The sequence below is a fragment of the Perognathus longimembris genome, chromosome 9 (assembly GCF_023159225.1).
Source record: "Perognathus longimembris pacificus isolate PPM17 chromosome 9, ASM2315922v1, whole genome shotgun sequence".
In the NCBI taxonomy this organism is placed as follows: Eukaryota; Metazoa; Chordata; class Mammalia; order Rodentia; family Heteromyidae; genus Perognathus; species Perognathus longimembris.
Genome location: NC_063169.1, coordinates 68,252,643 through 68,278,701, shown reverse-complemented (window position 1 = coordinate 68,278,701; position 26,059 = coordinate 68,252,643). Strand labels below are relative to the sequence as shown.

At 53.4% G+C, this 26,059-nt stretch overlaps 1 protein-coding gene across 1 annotated transcript in view; it reads right to left on the bottom strand.

Moving 5' to 3' along the window:
* Positions 1 to 26,059, bottom strand: part of Igf2r (insulin like growth factor 2 receptor) — an 81,694-nt gene that overhangs the window by 37,992 nt on the left and 17,643 nt on the right. The window contains 13 exon segments of the mRNA XM_048354396.1: positions 195 to 332; positions 1,404 to 1,547; positions 3,125 to 3,265; positions 5,656 to 5,820; positions 7,674 to 7,777; positions 8,903 to 9,065; positions 9,195 to 9,357; positions 10,417 to 10,522; positions 12,743 to 12,872; positions 14,297 to 14,429; positions 19,562 to 19,660; positions 21,201 to 21,325; positions 24,882 to 25,021. Of these exon segments, the coding sequence (XP_048210353.1) occupies positions 195 to 332; positions 1,404 to 1,547; positions 3,125 to 3,265; positions 5,656 to 5,820; positions 7,674 to 7,777; positions 8,903 to 9,065; positions 9,195 to 9,357; positions 10,417 to 10,522; positions 12,743 to 12,872; positions 14,297 to 14,429; positions 19,562 to 19,660; positions 21,201 to 21,325; positions 24,882 to 25,021 (1,751 nt within the window).

The window sequence follows — 26,059 nt, the reverse complement described above, 5'->3', positions numbered from 1 at the left end:
AACATGAGTCCAAACCTTTGTGTCATGTTCTGGCATGTCCAATTACACATGCATTGAACATGGGATCATCTTTAACAGCCCCACACCATAAACACTGGTGCTTAGAATTTAGTTAAAGGGCATTAATAGAATTCTGAATCTCTAATGCGCTCGCAAGCCTCACTAGACCGCAAAGGCACTCCTCAGACACCCACCTGCCTGGGCGTCGAAGACCGTGCAGTTCTCGCCTTCTGTCCTCGACAGCACACACGCAGCAGCGGTGTGCCACTCGAACTCATAGAAGCAACCACTGTCCCCGGAAGTTCTCAACACTGGAGCACTTTCTAGATCACCTGTCGACAAGGGGGGAAGGGCAGTCACTAGGTCTGTTCTGAAAACCTCCCCTTACACTTGCTCAGTTAAACACATCCTTGTGAGGATGGCAGGAACAAGGTGTGACAGGTGAAGTGTTATTCTGTGGGCTCAGGGGACAGGAGGCACCCGGAGCGGCTGGCTTCACATACAGAAGGCAGATGGCTGCCACCGTGGGAGGCTGGAGGGCTGGGGGTGTTTAATAGGTACCAAGTGCCAATCAGGAAAGATAAGTTATAGAAAGGCATGATGGAGGTGGCTACGAAGAAAGGGGAGAAGGTCCTTAAAGCCACCACACCGCACCCTTGAGAACGACCAACAGGGCAAGTCTTCTGTTATGCATACTTTCCCACCGTTTTAAAAAGCAATTAAAATGGTAACTGTAATGCTATGTACACTTAACCACAATACAACAAACAAATAAAAATAGTGCTAACCTTTGGCTTCTCCTACAGCTGGGAATTTATTCAAAGGAAATAGTACAGTGGGAGGTGGAGAGAGGATATGCGGTTAGAAGTCCCAATCCTGGAAACGTTACCAATCCAACAACATGGAAAACACTTAAACACAGTGAAGCCATGCCGCGTCAACAAGAGATCCTGACAAACTGGAAACAGAACTGTGCGGCACAGTGCTCAGGAAATGTAAGGTTTTAAGGAGTATTGACCTTAACCTTGACCCAGCAGACACAAGGGTGCTGTGTCTCTAAATGAAGGTGAAAGTGAGCACAGGGGTAAAACCATGGCTAACATTTAAGACCATGTATAATCTCCCTGCATGACTGATTCTCAATCAGTCGGAAGAACAGGCCACCATCCATGAGACACGTGACTTGCTTGGTAAAGGGTAACTCCCTGCTGATTCCATAGGCTTTCTCCATTTCATTTGTGGGCAAAAATCCGACTGGTGTGCCTCCGGTCCCCAAAAGGCCCAGTGCAGTCAGAGAGAGCCCTGTGCAGATTCGAGAGAAGCCGAGACACAGAAAGCAGCAGCAGCCCCACGCGTCGGGTGGAAGTCACCATCACACCGCGTTGTTCCACCTTAACATTTACCTGGCTTGCACATGAGCGTGATGTTGGTTGTTATTTTTTTGCCACCAGCACAGTCATCACCATCTGAATAGGAGAGCTGAATGTTTCCTTTCTCTTTTGTAGGAGAAGAGACAAATTTTCCCAGATTTTTGCTTCCGGTCTTATCTGGAAAAAGAAACAAAGGAAGGAGGAGGGTGGTGGAGATGGAAGGCTCAGTGAAAAAATCATCGTGGTGGACATGGACAACGAATCAAAAATCAGTCCCAACCCAGCAAGCAGGTGCACCATGGCTCACTCCCCGCTCCAGCCCACCAAAGCTGGCTGAAGGGAAGGAGTCTTTCTTGAGTGGCAAGGCTGAGTGGGAACAGTGACAGAAGAACTCCAAGGACATCTGAGGCGCCATGTGTAAAGGAACACTGTGCCTATGTCTGCGCCTTGGCTACAAAGGCCTTAGGAGAGCACAACAAAGGCTGGGCTGTATTCTTGGTGAAGCACAAACTCACTAAACCTGTCTGGCAATCCACACTGATAGCCACTAAACTATTAATTCAGTTGCTCTCAAAATTCTCTTCTCCAGTTCTTCTTAACACATACCATACCTGTACCTGCTTTGAAAGACATACCACTGGTTCTAAACACAAGAGGTAATTTCTCTTTTTTTTTTTTTCTTTTTGCCAGTCCTGGGGCTTGGACTCAGGGCCTGAGCACTGTCCCTGGCTTCTTTTTGCTCAAGGCTAGCACTCTGCCACTTGAGCCACAGCGCCATTTCTGGCCGTTTTCTGTGTATGTGGTGCTGGGGAATCAAACCCAGGGCTTCAGGTATACCAGGCAAGCAATCTTGCCACTAGGCCATATAAGATGATGCTAAGTGAAATGAACTCCATGTTATGGAAACGACTGTTATATCACTGTTGTAATTACTTTCAACATGCCATGTGAAACCGTAGCTTCTATTGTTGATGATCCTCTTGTATCCCCTCCCTTGTACCCGCACTATCTCTGTATCTTATCTGAGTACATTGGATACCGTATATACTGGTATTAGAACTAGGAAACTGAAAGGGAATACCAAAATGGAGAGACACAGGATAAAAAGACCAACAACTACAAAAGCAATACTTGCAAAACTGTTTGGTGTAAACCAACTGAACATCTCATGGCGGGGGAGGGAAAGGGGGAAGGGAGAGAGAAAGGGGAGAGAGGAGGGGGGGAATGAGGGGGGAGGTAACAAACAGTACAAGAAATGTATCCAATGCCTAACGTGTGAAACTGTAACCTCTCTGTACATCACTCTGACCAAAAAAAAAAAAAAGAAAAGAGGTAATTTCTCAAACCCATCAGAGCCTCATAGCTCTTTCTCACATTTCTAGTAGATTCTCGTTGCTCTCACCACCTGGCATTTTCAGGGTGATGAACGACAAAGCCACTGAACCTCTCTCAGATTGAGCTGCCTCTGTGTGACAGCGACAGGACCAACACAACGACATAGCTTCTGCTAAAAACTAACTTTTCACACAAGCACCGGCAGCTGGCCGATTATCTGCCAGCATGGTTCTTTCTGTTCCCAGATAGGGCCTAGGCCAACATCAGAGGGCTCCGGCCAACCTTAGGGTCACAGAAGACACGCAGCAGCCATCGACCACGTGTGTGAATCCAGGAAGAGGCGGCCGAGGAGCGCAGGGGGGCTCCGTCGGTCACTGGCCTCCCCCACCTCGGGTCATTCCCATCTCCCCCCAGCTCACCTACGGCACACACGGCAGCATCTTCAGGACAGCTCCTGGCCCGGCCCTCCTGCAGCACGCGGTGACAGACATTAATGAAAAAAGACTTCTTCTCTGTCTCTGGCTGGCTCCCATCCACAGCCTCCCAGTTCTGTTCTGATTCTGCAATCAGAAATAAAAGCTTCCTTCACAGTGAGTTCTTTTCCTGTGGGTCAAACTCTATGAGGCGACTGAGCCAAAGGTCCTGAGCCCTCGGTCAGGAAATCCTGGCACCCTCGTTCCTGAAGCCTGGGAGGGCTGAAGACAGTGACCAAGTCCCGGCCTTGGAAACAGGAACCAGCCTTGATCTGAAATGTCTTTTTTTTCTTTTTAATTGTACATGTGATATACAGAGGGTTTCCAGTTACATAAGGAAATGAGTACATTTCTTGTCAAAATTGTTACTCCCTCCCTCATTTTTCTACCACTTTCCCTTCCCCGGCTGAAACATCTTAAGAACATACTTATTACGTGTCCCAAACCCTACAGCATGAAATCAGAGACTAAAAGCCAATCCCTATTTTCACACAGTAGAACGCCACGCCAGTGACAATATACTGAGCTTCAGGTCCAGCCAGGGCCTGTGCTGAGAAACCTATGGCTTCTGACGCACATGCCAGCAGTGAGCAGGACACAGGCTTAGAGCCACAGAAGGTAAGCAAGGCGAGTAGGGCACAAGGCCAAGGCCCACCAGGAAGAACAGAGGCTGACCGGTATCAGGAGAGCACACCCTGCAGGCTAAGGATGTAAAGGCAAAGCAAGGAATGCTACACCAGCATAGTTGCCATCCCACAAACAGCTATGGGTGGCCAGATTGGAGCTATGTACAGAGATCTAAAGGGACATTCTCATTTGAGCACCTCTGCAGGGAAGGCATTTAGAAGGCAAAACCCCACAGCTGGCCACTGCCGACCCAGTGCACTGGGGAGAAGCTACTCCCATGCCAAAAGCCTAAAGAAATCCCGCAGGGCAGTTTGGGCACCAACAGCTCCCCCTAAGTGCTGAACAAGATCCGGCTGGAGTGGGCTTGGGCTGTCAAGTCCCAAAGCCGAACTTTCTATGCAGCAGAAAAGGACTTCGCGCCTCGCCTGCCTCACGGCATATTTTGGTCCAATCCTCCAGATTCCTTGAGAAGAGTGTGCAAAGTGGGCAAAAGGACCGCTGCACCCCTCCCGGACTCTAAGCTGGGTCTTGCACACCACGAGCTAGAGGTGTAGTTCAAAGACGGAGCGTGCCTGTGCGTGGTGTTCCTGAGGCCCTGCTGTGACACTACCGTTGAACGCTACTGTTCAAATGCCGACAGCATTCCGCTTCCTGCAAGACACTCAAGCCCCGAGAACAGAAAATGGGCACCGGGCAAACTCAGCGGAACACAGCACCGCGAGGCTTCAACCAGGGCTCTGATCTGAGATTTGAGCTCTTTCCACGCTGCAGAAATCAGTATCTTTGGGAGCCCACGGGCACAGAACTCAGCCTTGGACGCTAGGGGTTCGATTACTAGTGCACAGAACATTTACTGCGGAGGCAACCCGTGAACACGGCATTACAGTAGAGCACTTGTGCCCTGTGTTCGAGGAAGGTTCTTCATCCCACCACACAAGAGGAATTCCTCTAACACTGTACTTTTATTTTTTTTCCAAAACAGGGAAGACACGCCTCAACTCCTAATGACTGACTCATATCCCATTCTCTCTCCAGACCCAGCACAGACCCAGTCTGCAGCTGCTGGGGAGCTAACGCCAGCAGTCCCTCGGCCACATCAGGAGACCTGGTACAATCTCTCTGCCACGGAACATGCACTCAGCAAGCTGGGCAGGTTCATCAGGAGTTGAGCCAGGCTGAGTGTGCATCCCGCCACAACCTGCAATCCTAGCTACTCAGAAGTCAGAAGGCTGAGATCTGAAGATCACAGTTCAAAGCCAGCCAGGGCAGAAAAGTCCACATGAGACTCTTAATTTCCAATTAACCACTCAAAAACCAGAAGTGGCATGCGTGGCTTGAGTGCTAGCCTTGAGCACAGACGCTCAAGGACAGTGCGCAGGCCCTGAGTTCAAGTCCCACGACCCACACCCAAAGTGCAGGGAGTGTCATACGAGTCCCGTTCCAGAGATGAGAAAGGGTCAGCGAGCCACAAGGGCAAGCACAAAGCCAAAAGCCACAAATTGAGAGCCAGTGCCCCTGGCCTCCACAGCCCTGTGCTGAGTGGAAATACCTCCGGAAGGCTACTGGAAGAACAGTGCTCTAAGTAAGTTCCCAAACACAAAGTACAAGAAACAATACACGGGAAGTTCTCATTAAACGCTAAGATGGACCATGGTAACTCAGCCAGAAAAGGATAATGTGGGTCTCAAATACAGTTCCTCCCAATGTGTGCTGTCATGAGAGAACAGAAAGAAGAGCCATGACACAATCGGACGGCATCTCAAACTAGTGACAGAGCTCTGGGAACTACTCAGGGGCAGCTGTCCTATGAACGCAGGGCAAGGGGCTCAAGCGGGGGGTGTTCCCAATACCTGAGTGGCGGGCCAGCACAGACAGGTCATAGCGCTTCTTCCCGTCACTGGCACCGCACAGGAGGTCTTCCTTCTCCTTGACGCAGGCGTACTGCGTGTCCCAGGTGAAGAAGTAGGTGCAGTCCACCTCCCCCGTGAAGACAGGGCCTCCTCTCCCTTCGTTCCCTGAACAATGTGAGAGGAAAAGAACTTCTGTGTGACTCAAACCAACGGACGGGCTGAGAAGCAAGGAAAGAAACAGAAGCTAGGGCCAATGCCATGTGTCCAGCGAACATCCGTGCTAAGAGATCCCAGAGACCCAGGATCCGGGGAGATTAGAGTGATTATCATTACACTCCAGACACCCACACATAACCCTGGCTTGCAAGCCTGCATCCCTTTCGCCTTGGTGAAGTGGCACTGTGCAGCCTCACAGAAAGCCGTCTGCGATGCACCAATGAGATGAACAGAGAACAAGGGGCACGTGGCCAACAGCAGCGCTGCGGCTCCAGCCTGCAAGAGGCTCGCCATGGTCCCGAGTGAGACCTGAGGTCCAGTTCCCAGAGTGTCTTGGACTAATATGATCGTGAGTAAGACTAAGTTTCCTGGGGCTCCGGCCTTCAACAGAGGAGAAAAGGACAGAGCTCTCTACAGCGACTCTAGCTGAAGTGTGCTAGCCTGCCACACCCATCCTGCCAGGCCACAGACACCTCTGGGTGCTACTGGTATACAGGTGCGACCTACCTGCTGGTGCATGTGACTGTAGTCACTGGGATCAGCAGCTGCTCCCCGCCTAATGGCCAGGGCAGGACAACAGCTCTTCTCCTCGTGGGCCTCCTCCCCAAAGCCAGGGTCCACAGGCAGATTCAAGCACAGCCTACTGCCTCAGAACCCACCCCACCCTCCCCCGCCACGGGGGCCACCGGCAGAGGACTCCCCATTTGGTTGTTTCCCCATCTTTGCCTGGACCTCCCCACCTATCCGTCTTCCTCCTCGGGGCTTGGTGTCCTGAGCTGTCTCATGTTCTAAGGAAAGAAGCAGTTTGTGTGCCAAGGGCTAAGTTCTAACTTCTACTCCACATTGCATTTCATAACTTTGCTGACAATGGCTAAGTGACACATTTCAACCACTCAACCACATCGTGGCCAGCTGGGCTACGACAGGCTGCAAAACTTAACACCTATCCGCGTATTATCCTCAAAGCACAATGGCATAAGGATGATGTTAGCCTCACCGTACGGATTTCAAGTGGTTAAATAACTCACCTGTGTTTCATGGCTAGAAAGGAGGGGGAGTCAAAATCAAGCCCTTACAGTCTGGCCCAAGCCCGAGCTCATAACCTCCCCATTGTAATCACAGCGCACAGCAGCCGCTCGCTGGGACGCGGGTGCTGCACCCGTGGAGCCCAAAGCCACCGCATCGCCAGCCACACACATGTCTTACTTTAGGTTGCAAACGAAAGAGAGAAAGGGAAGGGGAGGGAAGGAAGGGAGAGGGGGAGGGAGGGAGCGAGGAAGGGAGGGAGGGAGGGAGGGAGGGAGGGAGGGAGGGAGGGAGGGAGGGAGGGAGGGAGGGAGGGAGGGAGGGAAGGAGGGAGGGAGGGAGGGAGGGAGGGAGGGAGGGAGGGAGGGAGGGAGGGAGGGAGGGAGGGAGGGAGGGAGGGAAGGTGGGAGGAAGGGAGAGATATGCCCTGGCAGGAAGGTGAGAGGCATTCACCTCTGTTAGATCGGCCCTGGCTGGAGTTGTGCAGCAGAAATCAAGGCAGAAACTCTCCCAGCAAGCAGGACTGGACCTGCTCCCAAGACAAACACGCCGCAGAGGGCAATGGAAACAAGGTGTGTGTGCCGCGGGAGGAGTGAGAGCTAGCCACGAGATCTGACTCCAACAGAAAAATGCAGTCTAGGAAGTAGACACGGCCAGGTCCAGAGGGGGACAGCAGACTGCTTCATTCGGCATCCTACTTTCAAGAAAATGCATACACGTGCACATGTGCACACCTCAACACAAAGAACAGGGGCTGAGAACCAGCACGCGCTCACCTGCGGTCTTGTTGCACTCAAAGTTGATGACGCTCATCCGCTGAAAGCCGGAGCTGCACTCGTCGCCTCCGAAATATATCAAGGTGAGGTCTCCGTCGGAGTACCTAGATTGGCGTGCACATACGTACAAAGGCCATTAGTTGAGCCAAGATAGAAACTTGAAGTTTTACAAACTGCTGCGTGGACGCTTCTGCGTGCTGGCATGAAACGGCAAGCTCTCCTCAAGGCAGCGGGCAACTGCGGTAAACCAACATGAGTCCCGTGCCCGGCACCGTCATCCTTGCGCCGTGAGACGGGCTGACGGAGGGCGGGCAGCAGGGCGGGCAGCAGGAGGGCGCTCCCGCTCTCAGCCTGGGATCTCACACAGTAAACCAATGCCCAGGAACCGGGCAGCCCTTCTAGCAGCTGTCCAAAGCACCTCCTACCCCAAGGATTCTGGATGACAGGAACTCTTCACATACGCTGTGACGGGGAAATAACCAGTGAGGTCACAAGAGCTGCACTGAGGAGCTATGTTCGTGGGTAGCTAACAGGGCTTCAGGTTCTCAAAATGCCCAAAGAAAATAACAACTCGCAAACATAAGCTTTAAGATACGAGAACAGCCGGCGCTGGTGGCTCGTGCCTGTCATCCTAGCTATACCGAGGCTGAGGCCTGAGGATCGCAGGATTCAAAGCCAGCCCGGGCAGGCAAGTCCATGAGACTCTTATCTAAAATCAACCACCAGAAAACCCAAAGTGGTGCTGTGGCTCAAATAGTAGAGCACCAGCCTTGGGCTGAAGAGCTCAGGGACAGAGCCAGGCCCAGAGTTCAAGCCCCACAACCACCGCCACCACCACCACCAACAACAACAAAAAATACAAGAACATAAAGCACCAGCCATGCATGGAAAAAAACAAGCATGAGTGTCAGGCTCTGACTTTTTTTTAAGTCCCGCTACCAGCAACTAAATTAATAAATAGGCCAAGGTGGGGAAAAAAAATACAACAGTATGTCAACTACAAATAAATTTTGTACAACACAGTTCCCTACAAACAATAGACTCACAAAGTGAATGGTTCTAACAGCTGCATTCTTACAAAGCCAGGAAAAGCATGCCGCTGTTTGGGGACAAATGCCAGCCCGCCCTAGTCACACAGGAAGGCGTGCTGGCTGTCTCCGGCTTCCCCGCGCTCAGGGAGCGGAAGGAGGAACTGTGCACAGAGAGCGCGCGCGTCGGCGTTCACACACCGGAGGGTCTGGTTCTGGTGTCGCCCCGCTATTTTGACTTGAGTGGAATCAGCCTTCTTCACTTGGCACACCGCGGCCTCTTTGTTATTGCAGACCGGGGGATCGGCGTTGCCACAGACGCTCATATAAAACGTGTACTCCTTCCCGTCGGCGGCATAGGACCCTGCGGACAGAAGACGCGAGAGCGGTCAACGCGGACAGGCACACGCGGCGTCGCCAGGGCGAGCCCGGTCCCGAGCGTGCGGCGCAGAGGCGGGGGGGGGGGGGGGGGGGGGCCGGGGCGGGGGCGCACCTCTCTGGTGGGCGAGGGGCGTGAGGTCCACGGCCACGTCGTGCTGCGCGCTGCTCAGAAGGCAGCTCTGGCTCTCCAGGTAGTCCCGGTGGCAGGCGTACTCGGTGACCCACTCCACCTCGTAGCGGCAGTTGGACTTGGCAGTGAGCTTGGGGATGGTGCCCTGCGGCAGCCAGGCGAGAGGAGGGAAGGAGGAGCTCTACACCACACCCTCAACGCGCACGCGCAACGCTTCCGGAGCTCGTAGACGGCGCTACTGACTGGGCTTTTACATTTTTCTGTTCCTGGTTTTTGAATCTCGCTTGACACACTGATTAAATGACTTACAGTAACAATTGACTTTTACCTTTCTTAAAGCTCCTATCCTATTCAAAGTTTCTCCCCTATTTTAACTTTACATTTTTTCCATCTGCATTAGAATAGCTCCATTTACTTTCAACTCCCCTACAGAGCAACGCTCAAGCTCCAGCCAGCGCAGCTACACTGAGTCGAGGTCCTGGAGAATCACGACCTTGCAGGCAGCCGGAGGTAGCCTCTGCGGCCTTCTCCTGAACTGGGGCCTCCCCTATCCTCCGGGACTCACCCCAAAGGCTAGCACCAAAACGCCTGGCTGCAAAAGCAGCAAGATGGCAGAATGAAGGTTTATGATTTAAGGCGTCTTCACCCACAACAGCTTTATCCTGTTCTGTTTCGTGGTTTGTATAGATCTATGGAGTTGCTTTGGTTTTGTTTAGGTAGGGTTTTGTCAAGCAATCCCGACTGTCCTTCAGTTCTTGATGTCTTCAGAGTGCTAGGACTAAAGGTGTGTACCACCATGCCCAGGTGAACTGGTACCATGTGACTCCTGGCCAGTCTTGGAAAGGGGTCACAGATGTCTCCCATGTCCCCTTCTTTTCTTGGTCTGCCTCCTGCCCGGCACACCTGGTCAGCCAGCAGTGGTGGTACAGGCCTATAATCCCTAAGGCTGGACAACTGTGAGTTTGAGACCACCACGAGCACATAGTGAGACACAACACTGACTCAAACACACACACACACGCGTCAGTGTAGAGCAAGCAGCTCTCACAGTAAGCCCCAGAGAGCAAAGCTCTCCAGGAGGCCTGTCTCCTCTTCCCAGTGCAGGTCCCTCTGGAGTAGCCCCACCGCCCACACCCACCTGCCTGCCTGGAACACAGACGGGGCCACATGGCGACGCGGCCACCAGCCTGCGGGAAGCACTTACCTCCCTCCGCTCAGACGGGCACACAAACGTGATGGTCACGGCAGGGCTGTGGCCATCACAGAAGTCCGGCTGCCCCGGCCCTTCCTTCACGTAGCTCAGGACAAGCCTGCGGGGTCGCAAACACACGCAGAACGTTCAAATTACCATCCAAGCCCGAGGATTTAGCACCCGGGGAGGAGGCAGAGGAGGACAGAAGAAATGAACTCTAGAAGGTACAGCATACAACAACTTCCATGTCAGAAAGAAACTTAAAAGCAACCTATGGCTCAAAGGCAAATAAATGAAGTGAGCAGGGTATAAATGGGAAATACTTCAAAGACCGAGGGGAGCTGCTTGAGCATTCAAAGGAACGCTTTTATAAATGACTTCGCAACGCCAAGAGGGCACAGCTGAGCCGGCCAAGGTCGCTGCTGTCCGCGAGGCCACAGGCTGGTCATTAAACAGCCATTGTGTGCCAGCCAAAACGCTGGTTCACGGGCTGCAAGCGGCCGGCCCAGCACCCCGAGACCCCGGGCCAGGCCCCGCGGGGGAGCGCCAGCACGGGGCAGCGGGCCCAGCACCCCGAGACCCCGGGCCAGGCCCCGCCGGGGGAGCGCCAGCACGGGGCAGCGGGCCCAGCACCCCGAGACCCCGGGCCAGGCCCCGCCGGGGGAGCGCCAGCACGGGGCAGCGGGCCCAGCACCCCGAGTCCCCGGGCCAGGCCCCGCGGGGGAGCGCCAGCACGGGGCAGCGGGCCCAGCACCCCGAGACCCCGGGCCAGGCCCCGCGGGGGAGCGCCAGCACGGGGCAGCGAGCCCAGCACCCCGAGACCCCGGGCCAGGCCCCGCCGGGGAGCGCCAGCACGGGGCAGCAGGCCCTGCCCTGGCTGCGGATGCGCCCGGGGCCCCACACACCACGACACGAGCGCTAAAAATAGGTGAGATGCCTCGTGTGCACGCGCGGCTGCCCCGTGCCCCACATTTCTCTCGAGCCTCGGCAGCCTGCCCGGAGCTGAGTCACCGGCCTCACGGCCCACGGGCCCCAGACTGAGCAGTGACCGCGGGGACACGCGGGCTTCAGGGAGGCCTTGAGTAAAAGTGGGGTCAGACCAGGGGACTCTAACCCGGCAATTCCGGTGTCCCAACTTCTAAGAGGAGGACCAGAGCGCACACATGGTGGGGAGACCACGCGAGAGCACAAAAGAAGAAGGGAGACGAGACGGGGGACAGGCCACAGGAGGAAACCACGTGAGGAAATAGAGTTCTGTCCTTCAAGCCCCACGTGTGTGACATTGTCCCGTCAGCTTGAGCAAAGTAATACAGACACATACATAGGAAACTCCAGCGTTTTTAACTGAGGTCAGGCCTCGCTGTTCTCTGCAGACAAAACAGCGGCCTGCCTCGCACCTCAGTCCTCCGTCTCCCCTGCACACCACAGCTCCAGAACAGAGCCGGGCAAAACCAGGCACGCGAAAGGCCACAGAGCGGGGAGAAGAGGGAACCGGAGACCTCTGCTCCCAACGCAATCCTCTACACAGAACACAAAAACCATCCACTCACCGGCAGGGGCACAACACTGTCAAACGAGTGACCACTCTCCACTGGGAACCCGGGCGCTCCTTGTGCCCTGGAACCCTTGAAGGGCACGGTCTCCCTGGATGGCACCCGGCACACTGCCAGTCCTGACTCCAGCCCTCTTAGGGAGGACAGGACTGGTGGAGAGGAATGAGAACTTCGAGAAGCACCCTGAGGCGGTATTACCTCCTAAAGCAAACAGAGGCCTGGGGTGGGGCCTCCATATGCATTTATTGTCGCAGGCACCACAGGATCAGAAAGTGAGCAATAAGCAAACTCTGATGAGACTCAGCTGTCACCGATGATCTTCAAAGCACATGGGAAGGGTTGGGGATATGGCCTAGAAGCAAGAGTGTTCACCTTGTATACATGAGGCCCTAGGTTCGATTCCCCAGCACCACATATACAGAAAACGGCCAGAAGCGGCGCTGTGGCTCAAGTGGCAGAGTGCTAGCCTTGAGCAAAAAGAAGCCAGGGACAGTGCTCAGGCCCTGAGTCCAAGGCCCAGGACTGGCAAAAAAAGAAAAAAAAAAGCACATGGAAAGAAGCAAGTGCACAGACCTTCCCCAAGGTTTTCTCTACACGTCGGTTTAAACCGTTTTTATTAGCATGTACCAGTTATGCAATAGGCTTCACTGTACCATGTTCACACCTGCATAGAACGTATTTAAATCCTAGTCATACACAGGCTCCAGCTCCTGGCCATTTCCTTGTCCCTAAATCAGCCCCTTGTGGATTAAAAACGCAAGCCGCCGCAGAGGCCGACAACTGACCTGTCCCTGCTCACCAGCTTCAACCCGTCCTTGGGCTGGCCCACGTCGAAGCCCTGGCTTCCTCTCAGCAGGCAGGCGGCTGCGCCCGGGGGACAGGCGCGCAGCTGCAGGCTCAAGTCTCGGAGGGAGTCTGCAAGACATCACGGGGGACATTAGAGCAGAGGGGTCAGAAACAGGGAGGTCTGGGCTCTCCCAACACAAATGACTGCACAACCTCCACACCTGAGGCCCAGCTGAGCCCTTCACAGCGTGGCTGGAGAAAGGTGAAGACCTGCTCTGCCTGGCCATGAGGCCCCAGTGGACACATCATCTCCTTGCACGCGTGCGTGCATGCACACACACACACCCCTAGACCTTCTCTGACTTGGGTCTAGCCTGTCTTCCTCCCACTGTCTCCCTCCCTCCCTCTCATTCTTGTCTGGCTGTAGACTGGTGCAGTGGCCAACGCATGGTGTCCCAGGCTGGAGGAGAGAAGAGAGAAGACAGGGATACAGGAAGGCACCCGGAACATGCCAGACCTTTCAAACCGCGGCAGGCAGCGATGGCAAGTGCAGCAGTGTTTCTCCTACCCCTTACATCGGAACGTACAGGCTGACTGACGCACTCCGCATCTCCTCCTACCTGGCCATATGCTCCAAAAAAAGTACCAAGTGTGGTGCGATCCCGACCCTCAAAAAAAAGGCCCTGCCGCAGAAGTGGTGAAAGTCTCCTGGGGGTGAGGGGACAGCGCCTCTTCTGGGCTCTTCCCTTCCCAGGCTAAGGGAGGGGACGCCCTGCCAGCAAGCAGGGTGGCAAGCCTTTCACCCTCGGGCCCTGGCACACAGGGCAGAATCGGAGCCCCTCGCGAGGGGCCCCACGGTTCCCCTCCCAATGCCGCTGGGCCCAGGTCAGTGCCACGCTGGCTGCGCTCCCAAAGGCAGGCGCCTGCTCGCACCAGATGGACAGATGGACACACGGCCACACGGCCACACATCTGAACTGCCCATGAAAGCAGCAGGGCCACACTCGAGGCAGCTTTGGGGCAGGGGATGATAATACAAAATGAGGAGTAGGGGAGACCAACACTACTCTAAGAACCAATGCAGCTAATTCAACCAAAACCGCTACTAATGGGAAAGAAAAAACTAGTTTTCATAAGACAGCCTCACAGTGAACTCAGATAATCCTTAGAGGATAAAAGACCAGAAACCTAAATGTTTTCCAAATCGAAACAGCCTACTGTTTCAGAAGTCAATAATCCATGAGACCTCAACGTTATAACCAGCCTCAAGTGACTGACCCACTGAAAATGAGATGTAATCAGCCTTCCTTCAAAAGGACAAAGGGACCACAAAAAAAAAAATCTACGTGAAGTTCATCACTGGCTAGTTTGTGGAGCCGTGGTGGAGTCTGTTATCTTAATTGTTTAGAAATAACACAACAGAGGAACTGTGCAAAGAGAATCTTACAGGGCGGAACTTGGTTAGTCCACCTAATGAACAACATGGATGTCCAAACAGGAACATAGACGGGAGAGGAAGAAGGCGAGGCCCCTGGGCAGCCCACCGCGCTCACCTATGTCTCTACACACGTTGATGAACAGAGACGTGTCGGGATCCGAGTCATCCACCAGGTAGCCTCCGCTCAGCTTGATCAGCGGGTTTAGATCGTGCTTCTTCAACTCTGCGTCGAATGCATAGCACGGCACCTGGGGGGAGGGGAGGGAGCCTTCCTTCATCGCACACCTCGGGACTCGTGGTCACAGTGGCCTGAGGTCACTACCGCGCAACACGGAGTATTAAAAAGCGTCTCGGGTTCCACATTTAAAACGGGGACTCTGACCTCTCCCCCAAACGTGCTCTTACCCAGTGTTACCCACGTCAGCAAATGGGACAGTCACTCAATCAGGCGCTCAGAGAGAGACCCTTGTGAGCTCTGGCACAGCCGCACTGGCTGACCTGACGTGAAACCCCATCCCGGGCTCCCCTCTCTCCACCCCAGGACTGGCGCCCCGGTCCCCGTCCCCACACCTGCCCTGCGACTCTTTGGGCTGCTCCCCTGCTGCCGCTTTGCCACACCCCTGCCCCCCACCCCATCTCCACCACCCCAGGCTTCAGCCTTCACACCACCCCTGCTCCAAGTACCTTCCCAGCATGCAGAGAGCAGGGAGGAGGCCGGCATGTTCTCTCCCCGGCCGCCCTCCTCGCACCCCGCCCCCAGCCTCCCAGACCTCCCGCACGCAGCCCTGCCCTGGGACCTGGGTGCCGTGTGGCTCCTCCTTCACCTCCTCCAGGCCTCAGACTAAACGTCTCCCCTCACTCCGTGAGGCCTCTTGGTGGCCTTTCTCAGCCCTGCACTTCTTCACAGGACAGGCCAGGTAGTACGCAGCTGCTATCGGACCGGGACAGGGACAGAGCCCTAGTCAAAGCTGAGGACAATGCCAGGCACCGAGCCCGAGCTTGGCCGGAACCTTTTCTCAATCTCAGTGATGGCCATGTCGAGTGTCTATGAGCAAATGGCTTTTTTGCTTTTCAATGTTGAGGAGCGCGTCACAGTGCCGTGAGACCCTGTGCCTTCAAACTTCTGCCATCCTGACACAGAGCACTCAAGCCCAGAAGAAAGAAGGCTCTGCTCGCCAATGAGAAAGATCACCACGGATGGAATGACCTCAGTGAAGATACCCTAAGGAATGTTCCCTGCAACCATTTCAAAGTAGTTCCATGTATTACTTTCCGTGGAAAACTTCTCTAAAGTTTTATCTTTTGGACTGACACATGGCATAAGCCAGTCCAAAAGTTAACTGCTAAATATTTCACTTTCAAGTTGTTCTCACAAGGATGCTATCAAACCTTCCGGCAAGCTTGAGCCTACAGATCTTTTCCTCGGGCCTGATTCCAGAGCTTTCTCAGAGCTAAGGGGCCACTCAAACAACTTAACAGTTCTGCAGAGCGCCAGGAGCATGTAAACTCCAGCCCACGAAACCCATAAAGCCAGACGGGCCCCTCCCACCACCAGACAAGCTTCCGGGACGCAAAGGAGTCCCTGATAACGGAGGAGGTTGGACTCAGGCACACAGAGCCACTGCGCAGGCCACTCTCCCACAACAGGCAGGGAAAAGGGAGGTTATCACTGCAGGCTTGGTGGGGTGCAGTGGAAAGCAACCGTATGTGTCCCTGATCCCACAAATCTAAAGCTTGTCATCCACAGCAAAACCACAGGAGCCCGTTCACCCGTGAGGGGAATAATGAGTCAGCTGGCTGGCTGGTTAGGAAGAAGCCAAACACAAGCCTGAGAGAAAGGAGCCACTATGGCACGCGGCCAAGAAGGGAAGGTGGGAGCCACTCCGGAAAGAATCTGTTGCTTGGGTTCTAGCTCTGTGTAAGGATTCCAGGTAGGGGTGTCCATGCCCCCACCGCTGGCCATGTCACTGCAGGCTAGGAGAGAAGAGACCCCAACAGTGCTCCACAGAACTAGAGTGGGGGGGGGGGCAAATACCAGCCCAGGAGGCCAGAGGAAGGCCTCCTACCTCCTGCCCCACCACACAGGGCAATAGAGACATTCATCAGCCTGGAGGAGGTGACTGTCCCCATGCTGTGTTAACGTGGATGCCGCTCTACTTCTCACCAGACTCCAGCAAGAGCATAAGCATGCCAGTCACACGTACGCACGCCAAAGACACGCGTATACAGTATTTTCAAGAGACAATGATGAGCCAATCACCGGTGGCTCACTCCTGTAACCCTAGATACTCAAGAAACCCAGAAAACTGCAATTTGTGAGATTCCAGCTCCAAAACAATCAGCAAAAAAAGCAGGCTGAAGACATGGTTTAGGTCGTAAAGTTCCAGCTGTGCGCAAGCGCACACCAAGTTAGCGTGAAGTCCTGAGTTCAAATCCCAGTACCAAAAAAAAAAAAAAGCAACAATTATGATTGAACTCTCCCCAGAATCCACTGGACAGCACAGCTGTCATTGAAAATGGCACTGTCTAGAACTACCATGATCTCTGTCCATCATTCTAAATTGGGCACGGAGAAACAGGGCAAAGAAGACAAAGGAATGTACGGAGAAGAAAAACATTTGGCGCTAAGCCAATTGAGATTCTGGAGGTATTTCAGGGGATGAGGGGAATTTTCCAAGTACATAAAGCATTGAATACATTTTTCTGAACCGATCCTACTGATGCCTGCCTACACAGTGCCAACAGCGACAGCCCACGTGCCCCGTCACTGTAGGCGCTCTGGTCTTTTCCCTCTAGCAACTCTCCCCAGGGGAGAGGGAAATTGTAAATACAGCTGGGCTGGGGCCCCAGAAAGCAAGAACCAACTCAAAACTTGATAGTCACAATGGGTTCAGCTAATAAAAACAGCATGGGAAAAGAGACATCTAAAGAGGCAGTAACCGAGAAGGAGCTGCTCACACCTCTCCTGCTTCTTCAGATGGGTTTCTAAGAGAAATCGAAACAAACACAGACGCTGGCTGCCTGCTCCTGTCCCGAAGACCTCTCAGCACACTGGCCACACGTAGCTATCAAAGCCATACGGAAAAGACTTCAGGCTCAGCGAGACACACAAGTGTCCGTCACGTATGCCTGCGTGTTTATAGTCCTGTAAAAACGTAAGCACCCTTCTCTGGGAGTTCTTATAGAAAACAAGTTGCCACTTGTTTCTTCTGGAAAGCACTGTTTCCCAAGTAGTGGAAGGCACCACTGTCACTTTATTATTTATTTGCCAGTCCTGGGCCTTGGACTCAGGGCCTGAGCACTGTCCCTGGTTTCCTTTTGCTCAAGGCTAGCACTCTGCCACTTGAGCCACAGTACCACTTCTGGCCGTTTTCTGTATATGTGGTGCTGGGGAATCGAACCCAGGGCTTCATGTATACGAGGCAAGCTCTCTTGCCACTAGGCCATATTCCCAGCCCGCCACTGTCACTTTGGACACTCGAGATGAAACAAAACCCCGAGTGTCACCAGCAGGTTGGAGAACGGACCCAGGAGAACATCCAGGGTATGATGGAGGAGCAGCTCAGCCATCTGGACACGCAGGAAGACACACCCTGCCCCACCCACGGGTGTGCGTGTCTTCAAACGTTTTTCCTGTTTTCCTACTACCAACGGTACATGGCTTAAGTTTTACGGCTGGGAGTTTAAATTTTACACCACTTCCCAATTACACCGGCCTTTATCCTTTCCACTTTAGACTGGGGCTTGAATTCAGGGCCTTGAGTTTGGGAGCCCTGACACTCTACTGCCGGAGCTACAACTCTACCCCACACTGTTCTTCACTGAGCATTCTTATAGGATTTTCTGGAAAGAAATACTTTGCCTCTCCCACTTCAGACTATCTTCTCTTTAAAGGATGTGTATATTTGAAAAACCAGTGCAAATGTATTTATAACTTGATTTTTCAACAGTAAGCATCTTTTTGCCCTCTTAAGCTACATGGTATAGTATGAGGACAACAGTAAAATCTACTGATCACTACCATTTGTTAGTTTCTGGGTCCCAAGAGTCTCTGAACGCCATCCATAACAATAGGAATCTAAAGGCCAGCAGTAAGAAGAATCAGTTACTTTATCTGAGCAGGACATGGCCCCCTTAGGGGGCCCCTCCCCTGTTCCTCGGAGCCAGGAAGCGTCAGGGAAGACCCAAAGGAAGGGGGAGGGGGGGAGGGGCAACTGTCCAAGAGACAGTTAACAATGCTAACTACCCACCAATGTATTGTGTCTTCAAAATCATTGAGGTCATTTTAAGTGCTCTCATCCCACTAAACCACTTTAATAAAAAGCTCAATCCTACCATTCCACAATGCATACATATTTCAAAGCAGCATCCTGTATAGGAGTAGGAGTAGGAGACTAATGTGACCTTCTATTTCCCCTCCTCCCCCAGTTGTGGGGCTTGAACTCAGGGCCTGGGTCCTGTCTCTGAGCTCTTTTGCTCAAGGCTAGCACGCTACCACTTTGAGCCACAGATGCACTTCTGGTTTTTGTATGGTAAACTCGAGATAAGAGTGTCACAGGGGCTTTTCTGACTGGACTGGCTTCAAACCATGACCCTCAGCTCTCAGCCTCCAGAGTGCCAAGATTTAAAGTGTGGTCCACCAGTGCCCAGCTAATGTGGCCTTGTAAGACAACTAAAATAGTATGCAGGAACTGAGGGAGTGATTAGGTGGCCGTAATGATGGCTCTAAGGTAAACTGGGAAGAGAGTAAACGGTGGAGACGCCTGGCTGAGACTCTCGGTGCATCTGGAAGCCACTCCAAGGCTGAAGGCAGGGTTTCAACAGGAAAATGAGCGGGGCACAGGACCAGGATAGGGTTTGCCCAAGACACATGAAGACAAATAATAACAATAACCTAAACCTCAGCCCAACCTCATCACAGAGCCGATGGCTCCAAACACCACCCCGTGATACTGTAAATGCCCTGCTTTAAAAACAAGAGCCACCCAGAAAAGTTTTAGCAATTAAATCACATACCATCTCTGCTCAAATAAAAATTTTTTAAAGGAAACCAGGCACTGGTGGCTCACACCTATAATCCTAGCTACTCAGGAGGCTGAGATCTGGAGATCACAGCTTGAAGCCAAACCAGGCAGGCAGGCCATGAGACTTTTATTTCCAATGAACCATATAAAAACTGGAAGTGGAGCTGTGGCTCAAAGTGGTGGAGTGTTAGCCTGGAACAAAACAAGCCAGAGACACCACCCAGGCCCAAGTCCAAGCCCCATGAAAAAAATAACTTAGGAAATAAATTTTAAAAATTTTAAAGGATTTTCACTCTAAAAGTCTTAAAGGTGGCCAGAGTAGACTGTGATTATATCATCTTCAGCTCCCTGGTTACCTCTTTATTAGCTTTAAATATGTCCTTCTTGCAGGCCGCAGTGGTCCTCCACTCAAAGTAATGCACACATTCCGTGGCCGTTACAAATTCAGGAGTGCCCTGTTAAAACAAAAATGGTTAAAATCATTAGCACATCACCTATCAGCAAGTCTCTAAGTTGAGCACACAGCAAAGGCCAATGAAAGAAGAGCAGCAGTAAGAGCAGGGACAGCACTGCTACGCTCAGATGAGACCCGGAGGTTCCCAAACTGAGACATCCAGAGACAAAAGCATCCCAAAATCCACTGGGCCAACGCTGTGTGGCGGGCGGCCCAGCTATGCTCACTGGACGCAATCCTGGGAACGACGACTCCCACGTTCTCTGAACCCAATGCCCACGGACTCAAAGCCAGCCAGCCTGACCTCAGGCCTCCTGCGAGGCCCCCGGGAGGCCGCGTGCAGCTGGAGTCTGCAGACCCAGCCGAGCCCCGCGCCGAGGCAGCTCTCCAGCCACGCCGAGCGCGGCTGCTGAGGACACACATTCCCACGGGTGGACCCACCGCTCCCCTCAGGGCCGGCAGAGTCCTCAAGGGAAATGCAAGTGCAAAGGCAGCTGTCCTGTCCATCACAGAAGCCCTCCCGCCCCAAGCTGCCACACTCCTCACGTTCCCCCCGTGTGCAATCTGAAACGTGGATCCAAACTTGACACAGTGTTCTATATGGGACGCCTCGAGAGAGACACTAGGGGACAAAAGCCGCAGCGCTCGCAGTACCGCTTTCTAAGATGATACTGCCAAGTCGCATGGCAGCCGCCTATGTTTCCACTCAACCTGACTGTGCTCCACAACTGGGTTCTTACTCCCGCTCAAGCCAATCACAGGACTATACTGACCAGCTCTCCCATTGCTCGGCAGTTGTGCATTCCAAGTCCCTCTCTAAGCCCAGCAAGTCATGCACAGTATGCCCCCCCTCCCCGAAGAATAAGCACTGCACTTCCTCCAATCATGTATCTACTTAGCATCAAGTACTGAACCCCCTACTTGCTAGCCAGGGCTTCTCTTGACCCAATCGGGTCTCTCAGATCCCATGTAAACGAGAAAGGGAGAGCTTTGCTTTAGAAAATGGAACATTCCACCCGAAAACCATCCAAATGAAATACTGGGACCAGGTATATGCCTCAAGTGGCAGGGCACTTGTCTAGCCAGCAAGCTCGAGAACCTGAGGTCAGTCCCCTGTCTCCTCCCCTGCCCCCAAATACAATGAAAGGAATACTTGCTAGGGAAAGAAGTCCAAGGAAGAAAAGAAATTATGCCTGTGACATAAACAGAACCCAGGGCTTTGAATTTTCAAAAAAGAATGGCTCTCAACTGTACTTCAAATTTCACATTAATGCTACAGGTTTAGTGGGTTTTTTTAATAGTTTTTTTTCCCCCCAGAGCTGAGGACCGAACTCAGGGCCTTGTGCTTGCCAGGCAGGCACTCTTCCGCTGAGCTAAACCCCCAGCCCCAAGCTACAGGTTTAGGATTCCTTTCTTTACTGGTCCTGGTGGTGATTTGACTGGAGATCTTGCTTGCTCACACTGTAATAAAGCCAGGTGTTCTCATCCAGGGACCTGTGTCAAGGAGGGCAGGCGTCAGCCCAAAGCGGGGCGGGACTCACCAGTGTCTTCCCACACAGGAAGGTGATGCTACTCTGCACGCGGTGCTCGGAGCCTGCATGCTGACAGGCCGTGGTCGTGTTGAACTCCAGGAGGGATCTGCTCGTGCTTCTCCAAAGAGAATCACCTAGTTGAAGGGGAAAGAGAAGGAACAAGCAGGGCCGAAAACACACGCTGTCATACAGATATTCCAAGGCGCAAACAAATTACAAGTGGTACTATGATTTACGTCTGAAAGCTCACAACCCTACAAAACAGTCACTGTCCCAGAATTCCCTATCTCAGGAAATGATGGCACCGCCTTAGCTGTTCAGGCAGATAGATTCATGACTTCATTTGTTCTTTTCTTTCTCTGTTACATTCGGCCCATCAGGAAGTTCTGCTGCACAGGCCCTCCAGTTCAAATCCATCCACACTCCTCCATCTCTGCTGCCACTCACACAACGTTATCATCTTTCGCCTGTCGCTTTGGTGTCCAAACCTCCACCGCTCCCTCTTACCACCACGCACACACTGGATCTACCTCTAAGGGCGGGCTATGAGTGGCCCTTAGGCAGGCCGGGTTGCAGTGTGGACCCTGGACAGCGGCCGCCCCGCCCACCCCGGCTGCAGGGGGGCGGGCTGAGTCTCGGCAGCTGTGTGGACCGTGGACAGCGGCAGCCCCACCAACCCCGGCCGCAGGGGGGCGGGCTGAGCCCGGGCGGAGCCCTCAGGCCAGGTCCGGGGAGGGAGGACCTGGGCTGGGACGGGGCGGCCGGGGAGCGAGGGGGGGGGGGCGCGAACTCAGCGGGGCGCAAGGGAAAGGAGCGCGGCCGATTCCCCCGATGGCCGACTGGGGGGCGCGGGGGGTGGGGAAGGGGGGCCGCGGGGAATCACCAAGTCTGGGAAGGGGGCGGAGATTCAAAAGAAATCGGGAGAAATCGGCAAATCGAGGGAAATCGGGAGACGTCGGAAATCAAGAGGGCTGGCAAACGGGGGAATCGGGGAATCAGCCATCGCGGGCAATCGGCCATCGCGGGAATTGGGGAAATGGGGAAATGGGGGAATGGGCGGAATCGGCGGAATCGGCGGAATCGGCCATCGGGAAAATCGGGGAATCAGGAAATCGACCATGAGGGGAATCAGGTACTCGGCCATTGGGGAAATCAGGAATTGGGGAATCGGTCATGGGGGAATTGGGGAAATCGGGGAATCGGGGAATCGACCATCGGGAGAATCGGGGAATCGGTTATCGGGGGAATCAGGAAATCGACCATGGGGGGAATCAAGAACTCGGCCATCGGGGAAATCAGGAATTGGGGAATCGGTCATCGGGGGAATTGGGGAAATCGGGGAATCGACCATCGGGAGAATCGGGGAATCGGTCATGGGGGAATTGGGGAAATCGGGGAATCAGCCATCGAGGGAATCAGGAACTCGGCCATCGGGGAAATCAGGAATTGGGGAATCGGTCATGGAGGGAATCAGTAATCGGCCATGGGGGAATCGGGGGAGTCGGTGAATCGGGGAAGTGGGTAATCGGCCATCGGGGAATTGGGGAATCCGGGGAGTCGGTAGCCGGCCCAGAAGGAGCGGCGGGAACCCTCAATGGGAGGCTCAGGGACGGGGCGATCCGGGAGTGGGAAGGTGGCGGGCAGTCGGAGGGCGGGCTGGGAGGCGGGTCAGGAGTCAGGAGGACTCAGGCCTGGGAAGCTGGGCAGAACCTGGACACTTCGGAGGGAGAGGCTCTGGAGCGCCTTTGGGGCTGGGACGAGACCGGGATGGGCGCCCCAGGGTGAACACGGTGGCGCTGAGCCTCGCCTCGCAGGGGCCCCCACTGGACAGGCAGGGCTTAGCTGCAGGGCTGGGCAGGAGGCCGGGAACTTGGGCTGACGGGGCTGATGACCTCTGAGGCAGCGGCCCTGGAGGCCTCAGGAGCGGGAGCAGCCACAGGCGGTGCCCTGGGCCAGATCTTCCCCTTCCCACTCCAGGGACCCCACAGGAGCCTCCTCCCGCAGTGTGAGAGCTCTAAAGGGCATCCCCGGAAGGGAATCACTCCACGAGACCTACTGCTCTACCCCATAAATTGGATCTCCCTCCCGCCTTCCCCTTTATTTCTGTGCCAGTGCCTAGGCTTGAACGCAAAGCTCTCTCAGCTTGCTTGCTCTATCACTTAAGCCACACTTCCAGTACTGCTTTTTGCTGGTTAACTGAAGATGAAATCTCACTACTTCTTCTATGCAGGCTAGCTTTGAACTTCAGTCCTCCAGATCTCAAGCTCCTAATTAGGATTTACAGGCCAACTCTTCTGTTCCCTGGCCTACTAGAAGATCCAGATTTTGTGGGTGTGTCGAAACTTCACATTTTTGGCATTACAGGAAGTTCTCTAATGTCAGCCTTACCTGCACACCTCCTGTCCCGTTCCTGTGTCAGCCCTACACCTGTGTGATGTGACCCTCACAGGGCAGAAGCCCCGAGGTGGTTTATCCATACTCAGAGCCACCTTCCATACCCACAGGGCTTACAGTACGCATCATCATCTGTCTCTCTAGGGGTCTGAATACCTGAAAAGCTATTCATGTGTCTACAAGTCAAAAGGAGAATGAATACTGCAAGTTCACATCACCAACTTACCCTATTACTAGGTCTCCTTCCTGGTTTTGAAAACTGCTTTTTCCCCTTTCTGAAAACCTGAAGAGCCCTGGCCAAGAGGCCTCTTAGTCATCTAAATACCAGAATGAGGAGAACAGCAATCTCATCCACAAGTCATGTAGATGTACATCACCAAACTGTAAGCTTGCCCACCCAAAAGTTCAGAACAGCCTGGTGCTTCCTCAGATCCCCATCCTGGGCCTCAAAAATCCTCTCCCTGGTTCTCAGCCTACAGAGTCTTCATGGAAGAGTCAGGAAATGAGAGGTGCTGGATCTCTGCCAGAGGATCCAGAGTTCCCCACCTCCTGCTTCCAGCTGCAGCTGAGCAATCTCCATGCTACGTGGCAATGTTTCCAGGCTCCCCCTCCCCAATTCAAACACCAGCCAGCTCCTCCACCCTGCTCCCCACTGCTTCCTGTCCACCAAGACTAAACGCCATCACTCCAACTGTCCCAGAGAAACGTCACCACAGACACACGACGCAGCACCACTCTGGGGGACGCAGGCCTCTGCCCCTCTCCATGTCACCATCTCTACTCACCGGTGGAGAGGGGCCCTGACCCAGGAGAACTACATTTGGAAAAACAGCATGACCTGAAGTAAGATGGGTTACGCTTTTGTCCCCTAAGACTGCCAGCTGTCTGGACCACTGGCCCACCTCGGAAGGCAGGGACACACTGCCTGAGGACACACTGCATCACCAGAGAAGCAAGCCACAAGGCATGGGGGACTGGGACACTGGCACAGGGCAGTAGAGTAGAGGAAGGTAGAGTTTAAGAACGTGTAGATGAGAATCAAGAGGGAACTCCAGTAAACATCCATCACATGAATGATTCTCATGACTCCTTCCTACACGCTACCCACTCAGTAGAAGTAACTTGTTTCTATCCCACACTAGACAAATGGTCACCACTTTTAGCCATTATAAAACAAGTGATATTACAAGCATATACAATTGTGTAGACAGGCATATCCATATAGCTAGATGCATGAAGTCACTTTTCAAACCTAGATACACGTTGTCAATGCCGGAATCTAACCGTTTTACTTACCCACTGAATAATACTTGCGCGTTTTCAAGTCGAACATACAAACAGCACTTGATGGCTCACACCCGACCATCTCCCCATCTCCACAGAGCTTGATTTTATACACGCGGCTGTTCTGCGTATCAACAGCCTCCCATGTGTAACTAGAAAGGAAGGGAAACAACTTGTCACTGACTGTCATTGTTTGCCAATACTTAAACGTCTCCAGTTTGACATTCAAGCCATATTTGCTTCAAGTACCACAAACTAGAAGTTACACTGAGCCCAAAGTACCAAAGTCAGGACTGATAAATTGAAAAGAAACCACCAAATGCCACCTCGCTCCAGGAAATCTGCTCTGAAGCCACCTCGGGACTTAAACACCGTCAGAATACTAAAAATCCTCCACTAATTAAAGTATACTAACTTAGATAAGTAAATGATGCTCTGTGAAGATGTAACCCTACCAATCACCCCAAGTTGCTGAAAACAGAAGGGATTAACCCCTTACTTTACTTAAAAACTAGTTTGGGCACCGAAGGCAGTCCTGCTTCTGGTTTTACCTGTTCCAGCTACTCTTCAGACCTGAACTGACAGGACAAAGCTGTGCAGGCAGAGATCCAACTGTCTGACTCACTATCAGACTAGATCTGCTTCAGACTGACTCACCAAGGAACGGAGCAGAAGTTTCACGGTCTGGGCAAACCTCCCTCCGCAAGGCAGCCTTCAACTAACTGCTAATGATGAATCAAACTGCACACCTGGGACAAAGGATTGGCTCCTTTGTGTTGACTGTGCAATTAGTGTCAGTCCACTGCTCTTTCTTGCAATCATGTTTGTGTGTGTCTTTAAAAGGAGACTGATGGAAGGCAAGGAGACGCAGAGCTGCTCAGGGAGACCTGCCCCGCCCAGAGGTGGGGGTGCAGAGGGCCAGGCATGGACCACTCACCCCCCCCCATGTACCCCCTTCGGGAGGACTTTGACAGTGGGAAGTGACGGCTCACAGATGTGACCAGCCACTTCCCACCCTGACCCATTGAGGCAATGACCCCGTTTTCCAGGAGCCCCACCAGCAATGGAGCAGATGCAGCAGCCCTTCCAGTGTCGCTGGGAGGCAAGGTGCCACGAACCCCCACAACCTAGCAACCAGACACACCGCCCAGAAGCCGAGCACTGTGAGCACTCTGGCAGGAGGTGGGGTG